Here is a 19,898-nt window from a genome sequence, read left to right as displayed (position 1 = left end):
ACTTATATATCACATAGTATACCTTATACACCTTTATAGAAACATATTGTTATAATGTGACAAAAGGGAGTCCTGTGATAAATCCATTTCAGGAACAACAGACTTGTGATTGTGCTATTAGCGAATCTCAGTCTGGCAGTTTCAGTTTAGCTCTAACAGTTCTGTACAAAATGTGTGACAAATGAAAAAGCAAAATACCATATGCTGCTTTGTTTATCTATCTATTTAATCCAAGTGAAAAGTGGGAGAGGTCCAGTCCTGCAGACCCCCATCAGAAACTCACCCTCACTACTAGGATTCTCTCTTTTCTCTGCTTATTTTTCAGCCTGATGCATATAATGGGTACATCCATTGAACTGTGCCACATCCACTGAACTGTGTCATTCTTTAATCTATAATTTGGAAAATGACAAGCATGAACTTTAACATCTAGTCTGTGGAACGCTATGCTTTAAATCTCACCTTTATAACCTTCTTGATTCGAGAGTCTGGACAATATTTACTTAATCGTGTTAATGCTTTTTTTTTTGCATTTGCGTTGCTACATTTCCAAGTGCAGATGATAATTTTGTCCTAAATGTAAATTTGACATTTTTGAAATGGAAATGAATGGGAGAGCCATTTTAGAAGAGAGGAGGGGAAACTAATGGTGTCACGGAGGAGGCACCGAGCCTCCTGCTTATTAACTGCACTTCACATCATTCAGTACATAAATATCAGGTGCCTGGGAAGCACCGCGGAAAGGATCTGTTCATCAGGGGAAGGCAGTTCAGCACCTGGACAGCTCCACTGCTTGACTTGCTGCTGCCGCACCTCCTTGTTGTAATCGCAGCTGGGAAGAAGTAATCGCGCAGACTGAGTGTGACAGCGCTGGGATCGCCCCGCTATAGCATGAACCCCCAATAACTAAAACTACGGGACCTGGGAGCATCGGGGGGCTCTCGTTTCCTCCCGACCGATTTCATCGATTTGTTTTTCTACGACTCCACTATCCACTCGAGATAATTGTATAGAGGTGTTGACTTTTCTTCCCCACCAAAGACACGATGCGTGGGGACAAAGTTAACTAACAGGCAGCTCTGTGCTTATTGGGAAGTTGGATGAACTTCATTTATCATATACTATTTATTGCTCCGCAGGCTCCCGTTTAGCCGCTGCCCAAGGAAAGTGCTTGTAATGCTAAGGCTGAAGAAACGCTAAGTCGCGAAGTTCAGGTTAAACATCCGATGCAAATCATGTAAATGAGAAATCTGCTACGGTTCGACTGGTTGCATCACTCAGCAGGGCTCTAATAGCTCCAGGAAAAGCCAAGCTTTCCATAAGGGATGGTATAGAGTTTGATGTTATTAGCGGGGGATACCCCAATGTGCCCGCAGCTTACACAGATGCTTTCACGGTCCGGGGGTCTCCCAGCCTTGGCAGCGCAGCTCTCTCTCTAAAGTGGCAACTGTGGGCTCTGGTGCGACTGCAGTATGATTATATGTAACATCAGTGCGATAAAAGACTGGGGCTCTTTTCTGTCTCAGATCCTGCCCAGAGTCAACAAAACCCTGCGTTTGGTTCATCAAGGTATAAACACTGTGGAAGCAACAACCAGCTCGATGGTGAGTGTCTTACAGGAGCCGGAGCAGACGAGCTACCTTCCCCATACCGAACCCATGAATGCCACTAATTTCACCACTGGGCTGGATCACCTCATCCACTATTCTTATTCGGAATCGGAAGAGGACCAGTTGTACAAGGACTACAAACCGCCTCCCAAGGAACCAGTGCCCTTGCCCAAGGCTGTGCTCTACCTCTTGATGGCTGCCTTGGTGATGGTGGCAGTGGCATATGCTATTGTTGGCCATATTATCAAGGATCTTATTCATGACTTTATAGGTAAGGAGGTGATTTCTTAGAAAACAATGCTATAGGATCAGTCTAATTAAAAGTGTTGTGTCTTCAACTGAGCTCAACTTGCATGAACAAATACTTACATTTGAAGCCATTTGATAAGCTGCTTGAATTGAAAAGCACCCTAACAAATTACACTAATCACAAAAAGGTATCCTTAAAGATTACAATTGAGACTATCAATTAGTGGTTTCATTAGGCTACACTACAACTGCTTAATGGGATGGGTGAGTTGGTTTATTTTAAGTTTCTAAAAAAAATAGATATGTACCTGGAACCTCTACTCTGTGCATAGCAAGACCTCCTGTGTGTTTGTGAGTCTCTTTGTGTGTGGGTGAGTCTGTGTGTATGTGTGTGTTTGTGTGTATGTGAGTGTTTGTGTGTGTGTCTGTGTGTGTGAGTCTGTGAGTCCATGTGTGTTTGTGTGTATGTGTGTGAGTCTGTGTGTGTGTTTGTGTGTGTGCAGTATATGTGTGTGTCTGTGTGTGTGTGTATGTATGTGTGTATATGTGGGTGGGTGTGTGTGTGTGGGCATGGGGGCTTTTTGGTAATAGGGGCTCAATTATTAATAACATTGTTAAATTGGCTCCAGTGCAAACCTTCTGCAACAAATTAGTGTTTCGATTTGGTCACTCCACAGCATGAATTAGTAAATGAACCCTTTTGTGTATTTTGATACAGGACTTCTATGGCTCTGAGGCCCAGCTTACATACATACATACTTACATAATTAATTCAGGTACCAAATACATCAAGTTAAACCCTTAATCACTCATGTATGCATATACTTGCACATTTTTACCCATACATTGCACATACAAACATACGGTACTCACACATGTAGGTACAGCTTCATCCATACACAAATATACAGTAAGTACCTGTAGCTCTGGATAGTTTGCCTGTAACAGAGGACAAAGACATGACAACCTCACTGTCCATTGTTGCGCTAGCATTGATTACAATTTCTAAATGTGAAATGTTTTGTTGGCTCTGAGAGTTGTACTACACAAACTGTTCTTTAATATGTACATTTTAGGAATGTGGGGAACTATATAGAGAGGGTAGTTTCAGAATTTGCCTATAATATATGGCCATCTTTGAACCAAGTTTAAACTAGGAGGATAAGATTTTGGTTAAGAAACTCAGAGCAGACTGGGCTGCAGTATCTTCCCATTTGAGGGAAATGCATGTTTTATTATCACAGCCAAGAATCCATGGTGGCCTAGATATCATCCCAAGCTTGGCAGATGCTAAAATGTGTTACCCATCCTCTGTTGGCTGCCTTGTTGGGATGTTTACATCTCAAGGTTTATTACAGTATGGTTTTTCTAAAGATGGCCCAATATCTAACCACGATATATTCCAGATACTCTATATATAGCTTTCCAGTATATGTGCATAAGTGCACCATTGCATTATTTAATTTGTTTAGGGATATCTGCACCAAATCCATATTTTTTTTAAACAGTTGAGTACTGAGTCCCCCACAAAGTAATGATGTGTGTTCTATGGTTCAAGAGTTAGAAGAAGGCAGATAGTTAAAAAATTATAAAAAAATATAATAATAATATAATATAATGAAGACCAATTGAAAAGTTGCTTAGAATTGGCCATTCTATAACATAAGGAGGTTATGTAATAAAAGGCACTAAGTTTGCCCAGAAGCAACAACCCATAGCAACCAATCAGCAGGTACAATTTACTGGTCACCTATCTAAAAGCAAACATCTCATTGGTTGCTATGGGTTACTCCTGGAAAACTTAGTGCTTTTATTACATATGGGTCTGCACTCATTTGATGTTACAGCTGTTGTGCTAAGCTATAAAATGTTATTTAACAACTAAACACTAAATCAGACATCTAAGAGACACGGTATGGGGCATAAAGTGATAGCTTTATATAAATAAAAGGAAACACAGTTCTTAGCAATCAGTTAAGTCATTTACTTATATAAACTTAATGCCAATTGATTAATGCATCTTTCCCATACAGTTTAACAAATAATTAAAAAATAACAGAGATAAGTCTGGCGCCTCTGGGACAAACAGAATTATTAAACTTAAATGCTCATGGGAAATGATTCGGGGTACATACTGTAATTATGGAGCTAAATACCAAATCTCAGCTTGTTCAGTGTAGAAGGACAATGTACACTCTTTGATTCCCACATGAGCCTGTCACTCACCCATCAGTTTCACCAGTAAATATGCCAAAGGCCCATAATTAATTGCTTATTATGCATGCAACTGCCTTTTATCTGCATGTATAATCTCTATGCAAATAAGGTAGCTAACTGATTTTCTGAGAAACAAACCAGGATTTTATTTGAGTAGATAGAGAAGCAAAATCGTAACCAAAATACCCCATCTTAGTAGAGCTGACTTAATTGCCTGTGTGCTTAAAAGATAAACACTGCTTATTTATGGAAATGTCACACTGGCTCTAGGCAGAACATAAATAAGTGTGAGTGCTACACATTTACCAAGTTGCCAAACTATTTAGAATTGGATATCCCTAATCTCTGCAGCTTCCCCACCCTCATGTTCCTCAGTAATGTTTACTATGCTATACACTGATTCAACTACATCCACAAAGCATTGTAAAGAAACTTACTACAACATCTGTGAGGTGTTTCAGCTGCATTCAGGACCCTTGACCTGTGGGAGGGCCCATAGAGATGTAATAGATTTTTCCCCACAGAAGAAACAGACTGAAACATCAAGCAGTCCATATACAGTCCATATACAGTGTCTCAGGATGGTGTTAAGGCACACATATGGATGGAATGGTGGGTGACTGAAGCCAGAAGGTGCTTACAGGAGGCTGCATCGTTGATTCAGCATCTGCTGTATGTTAAAAGATGAATCTTGTTTATGGTTTAGGTAACTGCATTCTCCTGTGGCCATGATAACAAATATCACCATGTCTAAAAAATATATCTATACCTAAAGTTTTTGCTTGTAATTTTATGTGCATGGAGCTGCATCCATTTACCCATACAACATAGCATTTGTTTTTATCTTGCCCTCTGCCCTTTATTAGCAATTTTACGTTGCTGCATTGTCTATGGAGTCATTGCTGGAGTATCTCCCACTTTCACAGACACTCATATAAGGACTTCATATTCTTCAGGTTCCCTTATGGATTCTAACATTTTATACCTCAAAGGATAAGTATGCCTTTTATGTTAAAAACACTAAACAGTCCCCCAGAATCACATACAAGGCCTGGACTGGCAATCTGCACATTCTAACAAATGCCAGAGGGGCTACTATATGATGCCATAGACAATCACAATTTATGGGACTGGTGAGTGGCTGCTTTGTAGTGATGAGGCATAAAATAAGCGAAACAGCAAGAAAATTTGCAAACCGCATTTGTTGCACGATTTTTTTGTAGCCTGCACCCTTTTTGGTTGCTCGTGTATTTTTTTGTTGCCCGCGTTTTAACGGAAGTTTTGTGAAACAATTCGCCAATGGCAAAACGTGGAAATTTGCGCGAATCCATGCCTTGCAAAAAAATTCACTCATCACTACTGCTTGGGCCTGTGTATTTGACATGCCAAGGTGTATTTTGAACCCCCAGACCTTCCTCTCTCTCTACATCGAGTCTGATATCCTTTCTAAAATAGAAGCAAAACCATTCTGCAGAACTTACTTATTAAGCATGAAGCCCTTAAGTATACTGACAGCTCTTTGACGGCTTCCTATTTAAAGAAGAAGGAAGGCTCAGAATAGGAAGACTCTATCTTAGAAAGGACATGGGAAATGCATCTGTAGTAATTTTAGCTTAATGGCCCACACGTGTGGGGTCAAATTACACTATATCTTATTGTCCTAAAGATGGACACTTTCAGGTTATTATATAACATACATGACCATCCTAACCATTCACTACATACACACAGCCTTAAATACCGATATAGTTGGTATACAAATATAAGGGAAGCAAATCTATGAAAATGTTAAATGGTTTGCTTTGTGAATATAAGCTAGAATGAGCACAGGGTATATTTACAAAATTGCAATCATTTTTCTCCAGAATACTTGGAAATAGAAGCCAATCAGCAAAAATCTAAAACAGTCACAATACTGGTGACACCAATGACATTTATTATCTCTGACTCTAGTGTACAGTGTGAGGAAAACCCCATGCATGAGACATAACTTGACAGTGAGCTTTACTGTAGGTTCAGTGACATATCACATCTCAGAATGGCTAAATGTGGGATCACAAATCTAATTGTGTTGGTCACATAAAGCTATGTAAATGAATCCATAATAAACACCTCTACAGTGCCAAAAGCACTATAATCGCTTGTTTTCTTAGCAGCATGCATTTCACTGATTAAGCTTTGCACCTTTTTTTCCGGTCAGCCAGAAAAGTGATTGAAGGAATTCGTTTTCCCAGTTACATAACAACTTATAATACCAAATTTAGTACATCTCTAAAATATACGTTTTTTCTCCATAATTAGACATCATCTTGTCATTGCTAGAAAAGGCATGTGTCATCTACTGAGGGAATTCCCTCAAATGGGTGATAATAACTTTTTCAGACTAACAGAGAGCAACCCCTAGGGATCTTCAAACAGTAGTTGCCTGTGTTTTATTCACAGTAGAATTTTTCCACAAAACAATGCCTTTTTCAATTTTACACAACAAAGAAATGTAAGTTAGACAAACAGACACTAAAATACAAAGCCAGTATGTTCTATAGAATTATTTAGGATCCAATATTTATATATTTGCTGACCACTATGCACTGTAAGTACCTTAGTACATGTTGAAGGATTTTATACACTTGTATATTCTTGCAGTGCCTTTACATCTATGTGCTATCAGTATTTGATACTAAAGAGGTGCACTGGCTTTCTGTATTTTACAATTTTTCTGTTTTATTTTTATTAAAGATTTGGAGTATTTCATTGCATAAATATATTTCACTGTGTGTGTTTGGCTTCGACTTGACATCTCTTTTTCTTTTCCTTATCTTGATTAATATATATAGAAACCTGCCCCCGAATAGTGCCTTAGCCACTAGTAGGGCAAATTGATCCTAAAAAATTAGAGATAGTTAACTCATATTCTTTAATCTTTTCACCTCAGCTCTCTCAGCTGCACCACCTCACTTTCTAGTTTGTACTTTTTGAACAGAGAGCTCAGTCAAGCCCCTTTCACAGGTGAGGACTCATTAATCCCTACAGAATAACTGGCTTTTCCAGGCTCAGTAAACACATCCCTAATATACGACATTTGCTTTGTCTCATAGACCATTCCTCCCTCAAGAGTCCTCCAAATTATTATTTTATATATATATATATATATATATATATATATATATATATATATATATAAATACATATATATATTTATATATTTATATTATTTTGCGGGAAGCCCATAAAGGCCTGGATCTAGGGGTGACAAGTGGAAAGTGAAAAAAAATGGTTTAAATGTGCAGGCATATGCTGTAACAAACCATTACAGGATAAATATTTTTGCTCAGCAAGTCCATTTTCTAATAATATTTTATAATACAATGAAGAGTCAATTTGTACTAAACTTAACAACTTAACAATATAAAAAAGCTGGAGCCTGTGCTTTAAAGTTTAAAAAGTATTAGCACCCTATGCAAAAGTCAGAGTTAATTTTGTAACAAGCACATATAACTGGATGAGTAATGGTAAGAAAGCACGTACATCAGGGGGAAAAGGTACAGATAAATTACTCACTAACTCAGTAGGGACATGAGCAATAGACTAACAACCAATGAAGAGCATTAAATGCATGTGAATCAATTTATTCCCATGAGACATACACACCCCAATGGGTGCATCACAGTAGAATTATTAGATCAGAGTGATCTGACGGCTCAAATTCATGTTATGTTTTACAGTTACCTTCAGAATTTGAGGGCTTGGCCTTCCAATTGGCACCCTCTTAATGAACATCAGTAGAAAAATAAAATTTGAGGTAGTATTTCAATGTGGTTTAGTATGTGATGTTCCTATGGCAACAATTTATTTTCAGCCCTTTAATGTGGTGTTACAGGACATACTGAATTGGGCACAGAGCTGGAGTTACTGGAGACAATTGCTTCCCCTGCATTCTGCCATAATATCTTAGATGAAAATATCCCATAGGCTACAGTGCATCTACAATAAGTAAATGACTGTGTTATCTGTTTAATAGTCTTTGTATTTTGATGCCTCAGAATTTGCAGCCTGCAAGAATTTTGCTCCATTGTTTTCTATGGCACTGTTCACACTAAACTACAGCTGATCCTACAACTTTTCCTCTTGATCTCTTTGTGCTCAGTTCTAGACATACAGTGCACTGCTGGAATTTTCAGCTACTATTTGATTTTATTCACTATTGCTAGAAAAATCATACCAAAAATTATGAATTGGGTTAAAGCCAGTGTGATTGGTAATTGGTTGGCTGTAATTTAAGTAATAAAATCAAAGGAAGTTTGTAATGCTAATAAAATCAACAAATAACATTTATGTTAAATAATTGTCCTTATAGGGCAATGATTTGAAAAATGCTCTATTTTGTGGCTTATATTTGGGCCAGTGAACCAGTTTTTCCTAGCATCTGTATATATTTTTTATATTTTTGGATGATTTCCATCTATACATCTGAGTGGTACACATGGTATGTTTACAGGCATTCGCTACACATCTTCTTACATATACATAATGAGCCCCTTAAAGAGGAGGTAAACCCAAATATACAATTTTGCATGCTGAAATCAATTCCACGATGCCTTTCACACTTCTGGCATGCTCTTTCTTTCTGTTAATAACAGAGTGTGCAAGGTATTGTAGGGACTGGAGTCTTGGCTTGAGTGGGGCATACTACTACATTATTTCAGCAGTACATGTGGTCAGGAACAGATACATACTACAATAAATGGCAATCACATTTACAAAATTACTTTGTAAGCATAGGAAAGTTGTAATTTGTTATATTTTGGTTTAGATATAGAACCTCTAGTGTGTTACAAACAGTACCTTGTGAGCAATTACGCTGTAAAACCATATTAAATCAAGCTCAGCAAGAAATTTTCCTGTTTGTCCAAATGAAAATATCAGTCAGAAACCCTGATAATCCCTGAGAATAAAGGTCCCCCCTAGCAGCTTTATTCTGCTTATGTCAGAATGAAAAAATATCTCAGAGACTGCATTAAACATTTTCATGGGGATACATTATGAATAATTTGTTGTTGTCTGTATGAATACCAGTTTTCAGGAAATGATTATACTGTGTGTTTTGTAACCATGTTTCATTTGTCCCATTACAAATACCTTATCCTCCTCAATGGTCTTTGTGATTACAAATGAAGTGGTAATTTTCATGTGTAAAATCCAGATTCAACAGGGTTGCCTAGCCATGATTTTTTATATTTTTGGAGCTTCAGGAGGTTGCTTATCGTTCTAGCTGCTTCATCAGTAAAATCTATGGAAATTAGATTTTTGGGGATTTTTATAGAAAACATGCTTGAAACCTTGAGACTGTTTTAGTTATAGTTATTCCTAATATAAAATATTTTTAACTCTTTTGGAAGTACTGGTATAGGATCTGTTATCCAGAAAGCTCCAATAATGGAAAGGACATCTCCCATAGACTTCATTATGATTTAATTATTCACATTTAAAAAAGCTATTTGCTTTTTCTCAGTAATACTGAAAAAGAATCTTGCACTTAATGTCAACTGAGGTATAATTAAGCTATATTGAAGGCAAATTGTGTTTATTTAATTAAATTATGTTTTAGTAGACTTATAGTATGGGATCTCAATTATGAAAAGATCCCTTATCTGGAAAACCCTGAGCATTCTGGAAAACCTGTCCTATACAGGTATAGGACCCGTTATCCAGAATGCTCGGGACCAAGGGTATTCCGGATAAGGGATCTTTCCATAATTTGCATCTTCATACCTTAAGTCTACTAAAAAATCAATAAAACATTAATTAAACCCAATAGGATTATTTTTCATCCAGTAAGGATTAATTATATCTTAGTTGGGATCAATTACAAGGTACTGTTTTATTTTTACAGAGAAAAAGGAAATCAATTTTAAAAATCTGAATTATTTGATTAAAATGGAGTCTATAGGAGACAGGCTTTCCGTAATTCAGAGCTTTCTGGATATTGGGTTTCCGGATAAGGGATCCCTTACCTGTACCTGTATAATTTTATTAGTGTAGAAGGACAGGCATTTACAAACCAAGGTAGATGCAAACACAGAGAACAGAGCAGGAAAGCATTACAATTGCTGCATCTTCATTGCATGAACTTATGCCAGTGCTACCTTGATGTGGATGAAATTGTATTCATACTGAACATTGTGGAGAGAATATAAGAAACTCTCTTCAAAAAGCAATATAGAAGGATTGTGGGTGAAAAGATATGTTTAGATTAACAGTTTTCCTATCATCTATCTATCTATCATCTATCTATCTATCTATTTATCTATCTATCTATAATACACCAATATTTTTGAGTAAGCTTTTACCAAATGCCTTTAACTCTTATTAAATAATTTTTCAACCTAAGAACAATTAAGAAACTAAATTCCAGATACATCAACATTATAATGTATCAGTTAGTAATTTCTTCAGTTATACAACTGGAATGGGAGTTAATTTTCACAAATAAGGAAAATTTGAGCAAATACCTGGCACTGAATAGTGTGTCCCTGTGTTTGCTATTGCTGAAAAATATGTATCATTTTTTCAGTCACCTCACTAAAATCTATCATTCTCTAAATTCACTGACCTACTTTCACCTCTGCTCAAGTCAACTAGCAGGAGGCCTAAGGTGGCTTTGCCAATTGTTGTACTCTCAGGGAAATTCAGCACCAAGCGCTCCCTAATCTATTGCTTTCAGGGACTCTGTACATTGCTAGGTCAGGGGAAAAAAAGCAATCATCTTTAATTCTGATTGAATGCCTACCTCTATAGCATCTTGGGGAGGAAGATCGTCTAACTAACCAGGCTCTGGATGTTTTTTTATGAAAGCTTTCGTTGCTTTGTGAAGATCTAATAAAAGAAAATTAATCTTCTGTATTAAATGTAATGAACCATAAGTAACAACTTCCGACCTGTAGGAAGATTTAAAAGTACACTGCATAATTGCAAAGGAATGTATTTAATATATTGTGCCCACCGCCTAGAGTAAAAGCATTTTAGGAAAGTACAACATCCCTTTGTAAATGTACAAATAGCAAATTGCCATTGACTTCTTTATGGATCCCTAAGCACACATATCTAGTATGTAGTGTAGTTTTGTATACCAGTTTCTAGAAAGGATTTCAGTGAAAATTGCAAGAAACAATTAAGTTCTGATAAAAGTTGAGTTTGCTTCCTCTGGAGAAGAGGCACTTGCTGGGGAACCATATTAGGGGCATTATAGACAGCTTGGATAGTATTTTTTACACAGATGGTTGGTGCTCCTCTTCTTCAAAAATTAACTTTTTCTCTGGCCTCTATGCCCAACTGACAGACCTAATGTAAGTTAAACATAACATAGTTGAACAAAGCAAGTAGCCTGCCAGGGATAGTATATGCCTTCTTTGTAAAAAATAGAAATATCTGTTTGATACTTGTATGGAATACTGTATCTTAACTGAGGGCTCAAGTCTTTGTAGTGTGTTGAACCAAATATCACCACAGAATACTATTCCCTTAATAAAAGCTTCTCTGTCCCTGTATTTATAGATTATACATTTAAATCAATTAAGCCACATGAAGTCAAAAGATATTACATCACACAAGTGTCAAAGCTGATGCAAAGTAGCAAGATACTTTTTGTGCCTTAAGTTTAACCATAAAAATGTTGTGAGATCAACTTATTGCCTGATTCTTCAAAATGTGACTTTTAATCATTTATCTGCCACTGTATAACAATGTGTGCACATATAAGTTGTGTTATCAGCACACACAACAAAATGTTTTCATGTACATTAATCAGTTTTGGCTTAGACCTACATACCATTCAGCTGCCCCTAGTTGACCATAATGTAAGGGAAGAGGGCAGCCTTTTAGGGTAGTCAAAGTAGTTCTCCATGGAGACATTTAAACTATATATTTTTTAACACTGCTTTTCCATCCCTAAAATGAAAATTGTCTTTTCCATAACTCCTGGCTCAGGTTATTCATTGTTCACAGGTCACTTAACATCTCTAAAGGGAGTATGTTTGTACTCAGAGGCAGCCTGTAGCAGAAAACCCATTACCTCTTTTTTCTATTTGACAGCAGGTGCAATACCCCACTAAGGAATAATTGAAATCCAACTTACTAATCAAACAACATTCTTCTTAAATACATTCTGTTGGTAAAAATATATACTCTGTATCTCCTTTCTTAATTTGCTAGAAAATTTATGTTAAGTAAAAGTAGTCAGATAAAAATGAACTAGCAGTCATTCAATGCATCACTTGTAGTACTGGGGCATTGTGTACCAACTAGGGATTCTTCATTAGCTGTCTTTCTCTCTGAGTTTTTACAATTCATCCTTGAAGATGATCATTCCACAACATACATGGTCTGACAATACTGCCTTCTTTCTGGGCTTTCTTGTCCTTATATTAATGATCAGTGGACATGTTTTGATTAATGGCAGTGTCCTACACTTCATTTCTTTTATGCATCCAAATTGTTTATTACAATGAATGAAATTGTCTAGAACCATACTGTTCTGTACAGCAGTCTTTGTCACTGTTATAGCATTCTTGTTTGGGAAGTCATATTTCTATTATTTCCTTAAAGGAACAGTAACACCAAAAAATGAAAGAGCTTTAAAGTAATAAAAATATATTGCACTGTTGCCCTGCACTGGTAAAACTGGTGTGTTTGCTACAGTAACACTACTATAATTTATATAATAAGCTGCTGTGTAGCCACGGGGGCAGCCATTCAAGCTGGAAAAAAGGAGAAAAGGCACAGGTTACATAGCAGATAACAGATAAGTTCTGTAGAATACAATAGTGTTTTATCTGTTATCTGCTATGTGCCTGTGCCTTTTCTCCTTTGAATGGCTGCCTCCATGGCTACACAGCAGCTTATTTATATAAATTATAGTAGGCTTTCTGAAGTAAACACACAACTTTTACCAGTGCAGGGCAGCAGCACATTATATTTTAGTTACTTTTATACACTTTCATTTTTTGGTGTTACTGTTCCTTTAAATGGTGAATGGTATAGATTGCTCCTCAAGTCATGATTTTAATGGTGTCATTTTTATTTCTAAATTACACTGTTTACATAGCAAATAACTCACTCTGCCATTTCAAATTTTATTCTTAAACCAATATATATATTTTTTTCTTTAGTTGTTATATTAGTGTGTAGGCAGCCATCCCAGTGCATTGTGCCTGAGTCTTAAGTTTCAGAAGGAGCCAGCGCTACACATTACAACTTCTTTCAGATAACCTATTGTTTCTCCTACTCCCATGTAACTGGAGGAGTCCCAAGCCAGACTTGTATTTCTTACTATTGAGTGCTATTCTAATATCTACTGGGAGCTGCTATCTTGCTCCCTTCCCAGAGTTCCACTGATTGGCTGCTGGGAGGGTGGTGATATCACTACAACTTGCAGTTCAGCAGTTAAGTGTGACTGAAGTTTATCAGAGCACATAGCTGTGGCACCCTGGGAAATGAAGGATATGGCTAGTCCCACATGAAATGTTACAATTAAACATATAAAAATTTCAATGCAGGAGTCTGCTGGAGAAGCTCTATTAACTGATATGTTTTGAAAAAAACATGTTTTCCCATGGCAGCATTGCTTTAAACATTTCTGTCATTTAAGAAGATTTGTGGGGCTGACTTGGGGTTTTTTGTTAAACAGAAAAAAAACTGCGGAACCATAAATATCTTATATTTCTTATATTTACAAAGTCCTTACCATTACATTTTAAAAATAATTCACCCTCCATGGTTTACCTGATGGAATTGATAGATGTTGCAGTATCTAACAACACTTCATGAGGTTAGTGATATTATACACTAAGGAAGGTTTGCCATGCGTTGGACAGGTCCTTCTCCCCACTATGGAACTAGATTACAACAAACCAATGAGTTAGGCAATGAATCCCTTCACTGTCCCTATTTACTTAATCTTTGTTCTTTCTTCCCCCTCCCACATTTTTTTCAATTATTTAGACCTATTTGTTCTATTAAAACTAGGACAGAATTGAAAACTATAATATATACAGTGTTGTAAAACTAAAAAATGTAAATGAGAAAGCAATACAACAATACATGGTGTACTGTCCTCTAACAAAACTCCTTTAAAAAATCTACAAAGCATTGGCTTTCATCATACTGTATGTAAAAAGCTTCACTGTCCAGTTACAAAATGTCCTGTCTGTTTCATATTTTAGGATAGGACATTTGCAAATTGCCAGCTTATGGCACTGAATACAATCTGTTCTGACAGGAGATCACTTTGTTCCTTACAAAGAACATTACACTTAGCTCTAGGTTCTCTTCTGAATTACAGCCACTCCTGTCAGGCTATATGTATATTAAAGAGATTTTGCCGGGAGGTTATGGTATACTTTTTATTTCTAAATTTACATAGCAAATAAGTCACTCTACCATTAAACATTTTATTCTTCAACCAACAAATGTATTTCTTAGCTGTAATTTTGGTGTGAAGGCTCCATCTTAGTGCATTTTGCCCTGCGCATATTGTTTTTCCTACTCCCATGTGACTGTTGGAGTCCCGAGCCGGACTTGGATTTCTTACTATTGAATGCTATTCTGATATCTACTGGGAGCTGCTGTCTTGCTATTTTCCCATTGTTCTGCTGGGAGGGGGGGTAATATAACTCCAACTTGCAGCTCAGCAGTAAAGTGGGATTGGAATTTATCAGAGCACAGGTCATATGACTGTGGCTCCCTGGGAAATTAAGAATATGGCTAGCCCCATGTTAAAATTTCAAAATTAAATATATATATGTTTGTGTTTTTGAAAAACAGATTTCTGCTAGAGATGCTCTATTAACTTATGCATTTTGAAAATGTTTTCCCATGACAGTATTCCTTTAATATATTAAATAAATGAAGGCATTTTGTGCAAATGCAGAGGGTCTGTTTGTGTGTCTGTATGAAATATATGGTCACACCCTCATTGCAACTTTGCTTTATAATTTACAAATGTTTAGTGACAATCACATCTCTTCCTTATGCATTATGCATATTGCATTTTTACTGCCACGTTCCTTTCTGTTATAGTTGCTGTATTTGGATGGGAGAGATGTTGAAAGCAGACAGCTCTATTCACACCATAAAGGCTGGTAGGAAAGAGAACAAAAAAGCGTTTTCAAATAAATAATATTTACAAATTGCCAAGCAACAGGATGTGTGATGTTCTGTGAAATGAAAAGGTGCATATTAGTGTGTTTTCTACAATCTCTGGCAAGGATCTTGTTTGATAGACATCCATAGGTACATTTAATGCATGTACAAATAAATAGGAGACAGCAGATTGTTTTTTACAGAAAGGATGCTTGTGGTAATCTTAAAGGGGAAGTTCAACTTTAATTTGAGTTTTAGTGATTTTCAGTGGGTATTTTGTTTTTATCCTTTTAACTTTCAAATGGGGATCACTGACCCCAGCAGCCAATAAACTTTTGCTCGGTGAGGCTACAATGTTATTGTTACTCTTCTATTCATATTCCTGTCTCTCATTGAAACCACTTGTTGCTAGAGGAATTCAGATCATAGCAAACATTTAGCATTTGAAATCCAAAACCAGAAAGCTGCAGAACAAAAAGCTTAATAATTCAACAACTGCAAAAACTACTGTCCCACAAGATCAATGTCTAGATCATATTGAATGTTAATACAAAGGTAAACTATCCCTTTAAGATTATAGTATACAATGAATACACACAAAATGGGAAGCAAAGTTTAAACTAAATAACAGTACCCACAGTGGACAACAAAGTAGCAGTTCAGTTGGTAAATATGACCCAAAAAGCAATTAAAATCAGTAATGACTTACTATATTATTTTAACTGGGAAATCCTCAAGGGCTCTCATACACAGGCTTTTTTATTTGTTTAGAAGCACATGCTGAGCATATAAAAATGCATATATTGTGTTTATATTCATTTTTTTAAATGTACCCTCTCCTATCAGTTTTTAAATGCCTTTTTTTTTTTATTGTCTTTTGAACGTGCTTTGAGCACAAGAAAATGCAGCACGTGGTCTCTAAAGATGAGATAAAATGCCATAAAATGCAACTATGAACACTCATGAGTACAGCCGGGCAGAATATAATGGGATTAATTAGCTGATGTGTTTAGGTGCACTCAAACCTGTGTCTGAAACACGCGTCAACGGAGAACCCGTGCAAACACCTGTGCGTAGGAGCCCTAAACAATTTCTTGGCAGAAAGTGAATTGACACATTTATGAAAGCAGATCAGTGAGTCAGGTACTTGGATAGTCAAACACTGACTTGCTGAGTACTAACACCTCTTTGAACTGGCAATCCTTGATGCTAGATTGCTAATGTATATATGCTATATTGCAAGGCACTCAGCGGTCATAAAGTACCTGGTGCTCACTGGACAGGAATAGCCAATTTCTACTGTACATCCAAAGAAACTATTATAGCAGACTCCAGGGCACTCAGGAGTTTTTGCAGCACAGACTGATGTTTTAGCATAACGCAGAACCTCTTTCTTGGGGTCAATTACACAATGGATTTTTAATTGTTTCATTGAATCTGTGGAGGGAATACAGGTTTGGGATTACGGTAAAATCATCTCCCATGAACTCCATTTTAATCAAACAATACAAAAAACATATTACCTTTTTCTTTGTAATAACAAAACAGAATCTCGATCAAAACTAAGGTATAATTAATTCTACTGGGCTTATTTAATGTTTAATTTATTTGTTAGTAGATTTAGTAGACTTAAAGTATGGAGATCTGAATTTCGTAAAAATCCCAGGTCCCGAGCATTCTGGATCCCATTCCTATACTGTGTTATCCTGAAATGACATCATTGCTGCTGTAAACAGTTTTGTAAATAGTCCTAAGTGCTTTGGAGTCTTCAATTGATTGAGAATTCTGTAATGATTGGTATTTTTTCACCATTTGGTCCAAATTACTGGTTGGTAAATTTACTTTGTTAGGCGGTGATCATTGCAAAACTTGATACTCTACAGTGTCTATTAGATAGTTCTGCTGCATTGTGCTTCAAGCTCATATGTCATTTTTTCCAATGCAGATTGGATATTTGGCTCCAGCCCAGAAGTCAAAGGCAACAAATCAGACATCAACTGTATCAGCCAAAGTGTGAATGAGACGACCGAGAATCCAGATCTCTCCTTGTCCTCGTTACATCAAGAGCAATTGCCCTCCCATTCTGGAGACTTTCTTATCTGCATGGATGAGATTTCCCACATATCCCAGCAAACATAATAGTCCTCAAGGTTATTCCTTTGTACATTCCTGAAGAGCTGGTTTATTTATGGTGAGAGGGGGAACAATAGTGGGACTGAGAACTTCTAATTTTTTTGAACACAAACATTTTTAGGCACACATCTTGTGTATTAAAAAGAAGCACTCTGAATTTCCTAAGAAGAGCAATTGTTGCTAGAATATTTGCTAGAGTATTTTGCTAGAAACAAGAACCCTGTGGGCAGAATGATACATACGTGTTCCTTCTTAAACACATCTAAGTGGCATGGAAACGGAGGATGTTGGAAACAATGCCTTGGCCTGACTATATTATGACTATACTTGTCAAACCGTTCTACATCCAGGAACGTACAATAGTACAGTATACCTGCTGCTATTTTGTAAGACTGTCCATCAATTCCAACATCAACGTTATTTTATAATATTTTTACCTGAAGTGTACACTTGACAGCTATCTCTGGGCTTACACAGATAGCAGACTGCAAAGAAGAATTTTTAACAGGACAATTGAGATGCATTCACTACAAGGGAAATGTCATTTCATTGGTTTGTTAGTGGTACAGTAAGTTCCTGGGCTGTTACAGTTGAACTACAAAGCAACTGCAACAAGGTAAACACGCTGTCTAGATGTAATGACAGGTTTATTGTACCAAGACAAAAAGGGACATGGCATATTTTTAAGTGATAGACTATTGACATGTACATTGTAATCTTAGCATAAAAACACTAAAGAAGGATAGTGTTTTTTTAGATACAAAAATACAGAATCTGTATTGTATTTTGTTACTTGTACACTGGTTTAAGCTATTACTCCCTAATGTGAGAGTTAATTCCTTTTCCTTATACCCAAAATGTACTGTAAATAGAACAATAGGATAATTCTGAAAACTATTTATCCTATAAGCAACCATGACAAAAGGTTTAGGGGAGGTATTATATAAGCCCCTGCTTGTTTCTGGCAGTAGTGTGTTTAAAGCTATTGATAGAGCTTCTTTCCTCTAGTATTTAATTGATGCCCTTCCTATTATTTTTATACTTCTATAGTGTTCCTTTTTGTTTAGATATTAACTAGGCCTGAACAAAAGTTGAACCACAAAGAGGGCTTGAATTTAAAATGCCTGGAAACCTCTAATTTAAGTATAATGTTATTAATAAAACTTTAAAGAGTTTTGGGTCTACTATTGATACTTTAGTTGCATCTGTAGCACATTTACTATGGGGACATTACACTACAACCCCAGGAGCAGGTCTAGAGCACTAAGGGACATAAGGGACACCCTCTTATTTAAACACATTTGTGTCAAGGGACTGTCTGTAATTATGGGCGAAATAATTTGGCAGGCATGGATTTGCGGTGGATTTCTGTGTTTCGCCATTGGCAGATTTTTTCTGCGAAACGGACAACATTGTCTTTTTTTAAAAATGACTTTAGCAACATTTCCACAGTTTGAAAAGATTTGTGAATTTTTCAACGAAGCGGGACAGATTTGCTTATTACTATCTGACTGAAAATCCAGCGATGGCGGCATAGCATAGTGCTGGGCACTAGTCAACTCTGCCTTTCCTCCATTGCTACCTGTGCCTACCAGTGCTTCCTAACTTGCACATCTAAATGATGCACAGGTTAGGGGCAGGGCAAGGATGGGTAGGTGTAGGAGGGCAGTTTGCACACTACCCTACACTCTGTAAATTACCCCATATATGCTGCATCTTCATAAACAAACACCTTTCCCTACACCCAGTGTCCATGTTTTGAGCATTCTGTTCTGTGAAGCATTAGTAAAAGGTTTAGCAAAATCTGTTCATATCCATAACCAGATAATTACTCAGCTCCACATAGAAGATAATGATATTTGTTTTGCATGAATGACCTTTCATAAAATCATACTGACTCTATGTGACCAATTTATTTTTCTATAATGGATTCTTTAATAGCCTTCTAAGGAATTAAGGGCAATGGAACTATGATTGTTTTCATAACCTTGATTTGCTCAGGGGAAATCACAGTAAACAAAAAATATATATTGTGACCAAATGCAGATGTCTACATTTTTCAGATGCACTCTATCCAATATCAATAATTGTAAGCAATTGGCCAGCAATTTTGTTTGCAATTGTTTTCCCTTAGAATACTATGTTAACCAAAACACCCCATCTGCCATTGTCCTTAATCTGCCATACCTAAATGCTAACAGGAATCATTCTGAAATTCAATTCAACTGTCAAAATAAAGAATCAAATGTCTCACATAGAGCGACAAGGCTTAATACGCCACCTTTATATGAGATTCCATTATTAGAGTTTCAGCCATACAGTAGTTATGCTACTGATTACAGTCCTTTTGCTTATGTTTAGTGTTTAGACTGAATAGATATTGGAATATATTGATAAATATATAAATAGGGGTCTACTTTTAACAAAGCAATTTAAATGGCTTATGGGGACTCCTTTCAGATGCAAGACCTGGTAAAATGAAGTGCTAATCATTGATACTGAGAAGCTAATTTGGAGATTTTGATGTCTTTCTGCTAAACACCACTGCCTTTC

General features: G+C 36.6%; 1 protein-coding gene across 1 annotated transcript; it reads left to right on the top strand.

The window, feature by feature from the left end:
* Window positions 1-315: 315 nt before the first annotated feature.
* LOC101732089 lies at window positions 316-18,747 on the top strand. Its single transcript, XM_004913977.4, has 2 exons — window positions 316-1,881; window positions 17,158-18,747. Exons 1-2 carry the CDS (start codon window positions 1,473-1,475, stop codon window positions 17,349-17,351), a joined length of 603 nt encoding a protein of 200 aa, XP_004914034.2. The 5' UTR covers window positions 316-1,472; the 3' UTR covers window positions 17,352-18,747.
* The last annotated feature ends 1,151 nt before the right edge of the window (window positions 18,748-19,898 follow it).

Source organism: Xenopus tropicalis, chromosome 4, assembly GCF_000004195.4.
Source record: "Xenopus tropicalis strain Nigerian chromosome 4, UCB_Xtro_10.0, whole genome shotgun sequence".
In the NCBI taxonomy this organism is placed as follows: Eukaryota; Metazoa; Chordata; class Amphibia; order Anura; family Pipidae; genus Xenopus; species Xenopus tropicalis.
This window is presented reverse-complemented; position numbering and strand designations above follow the sequence as displayed.

Coding starts and splice junctions, on each gene's coding strand:
- LOC101732089 (XM_004913977.4), top strand. CDS start 1,473: ATGATTATATGTAACATCAGTGCGATAAAAGACTGGGGCTCTTTTCTG. Junction 1,882..17,157: donor TCTTATTCATGACTTTATAG/GTAAGGAGGTGA, acceptor TTTCCAATGCAG/ATTGGATATTTGGCTCCAGC.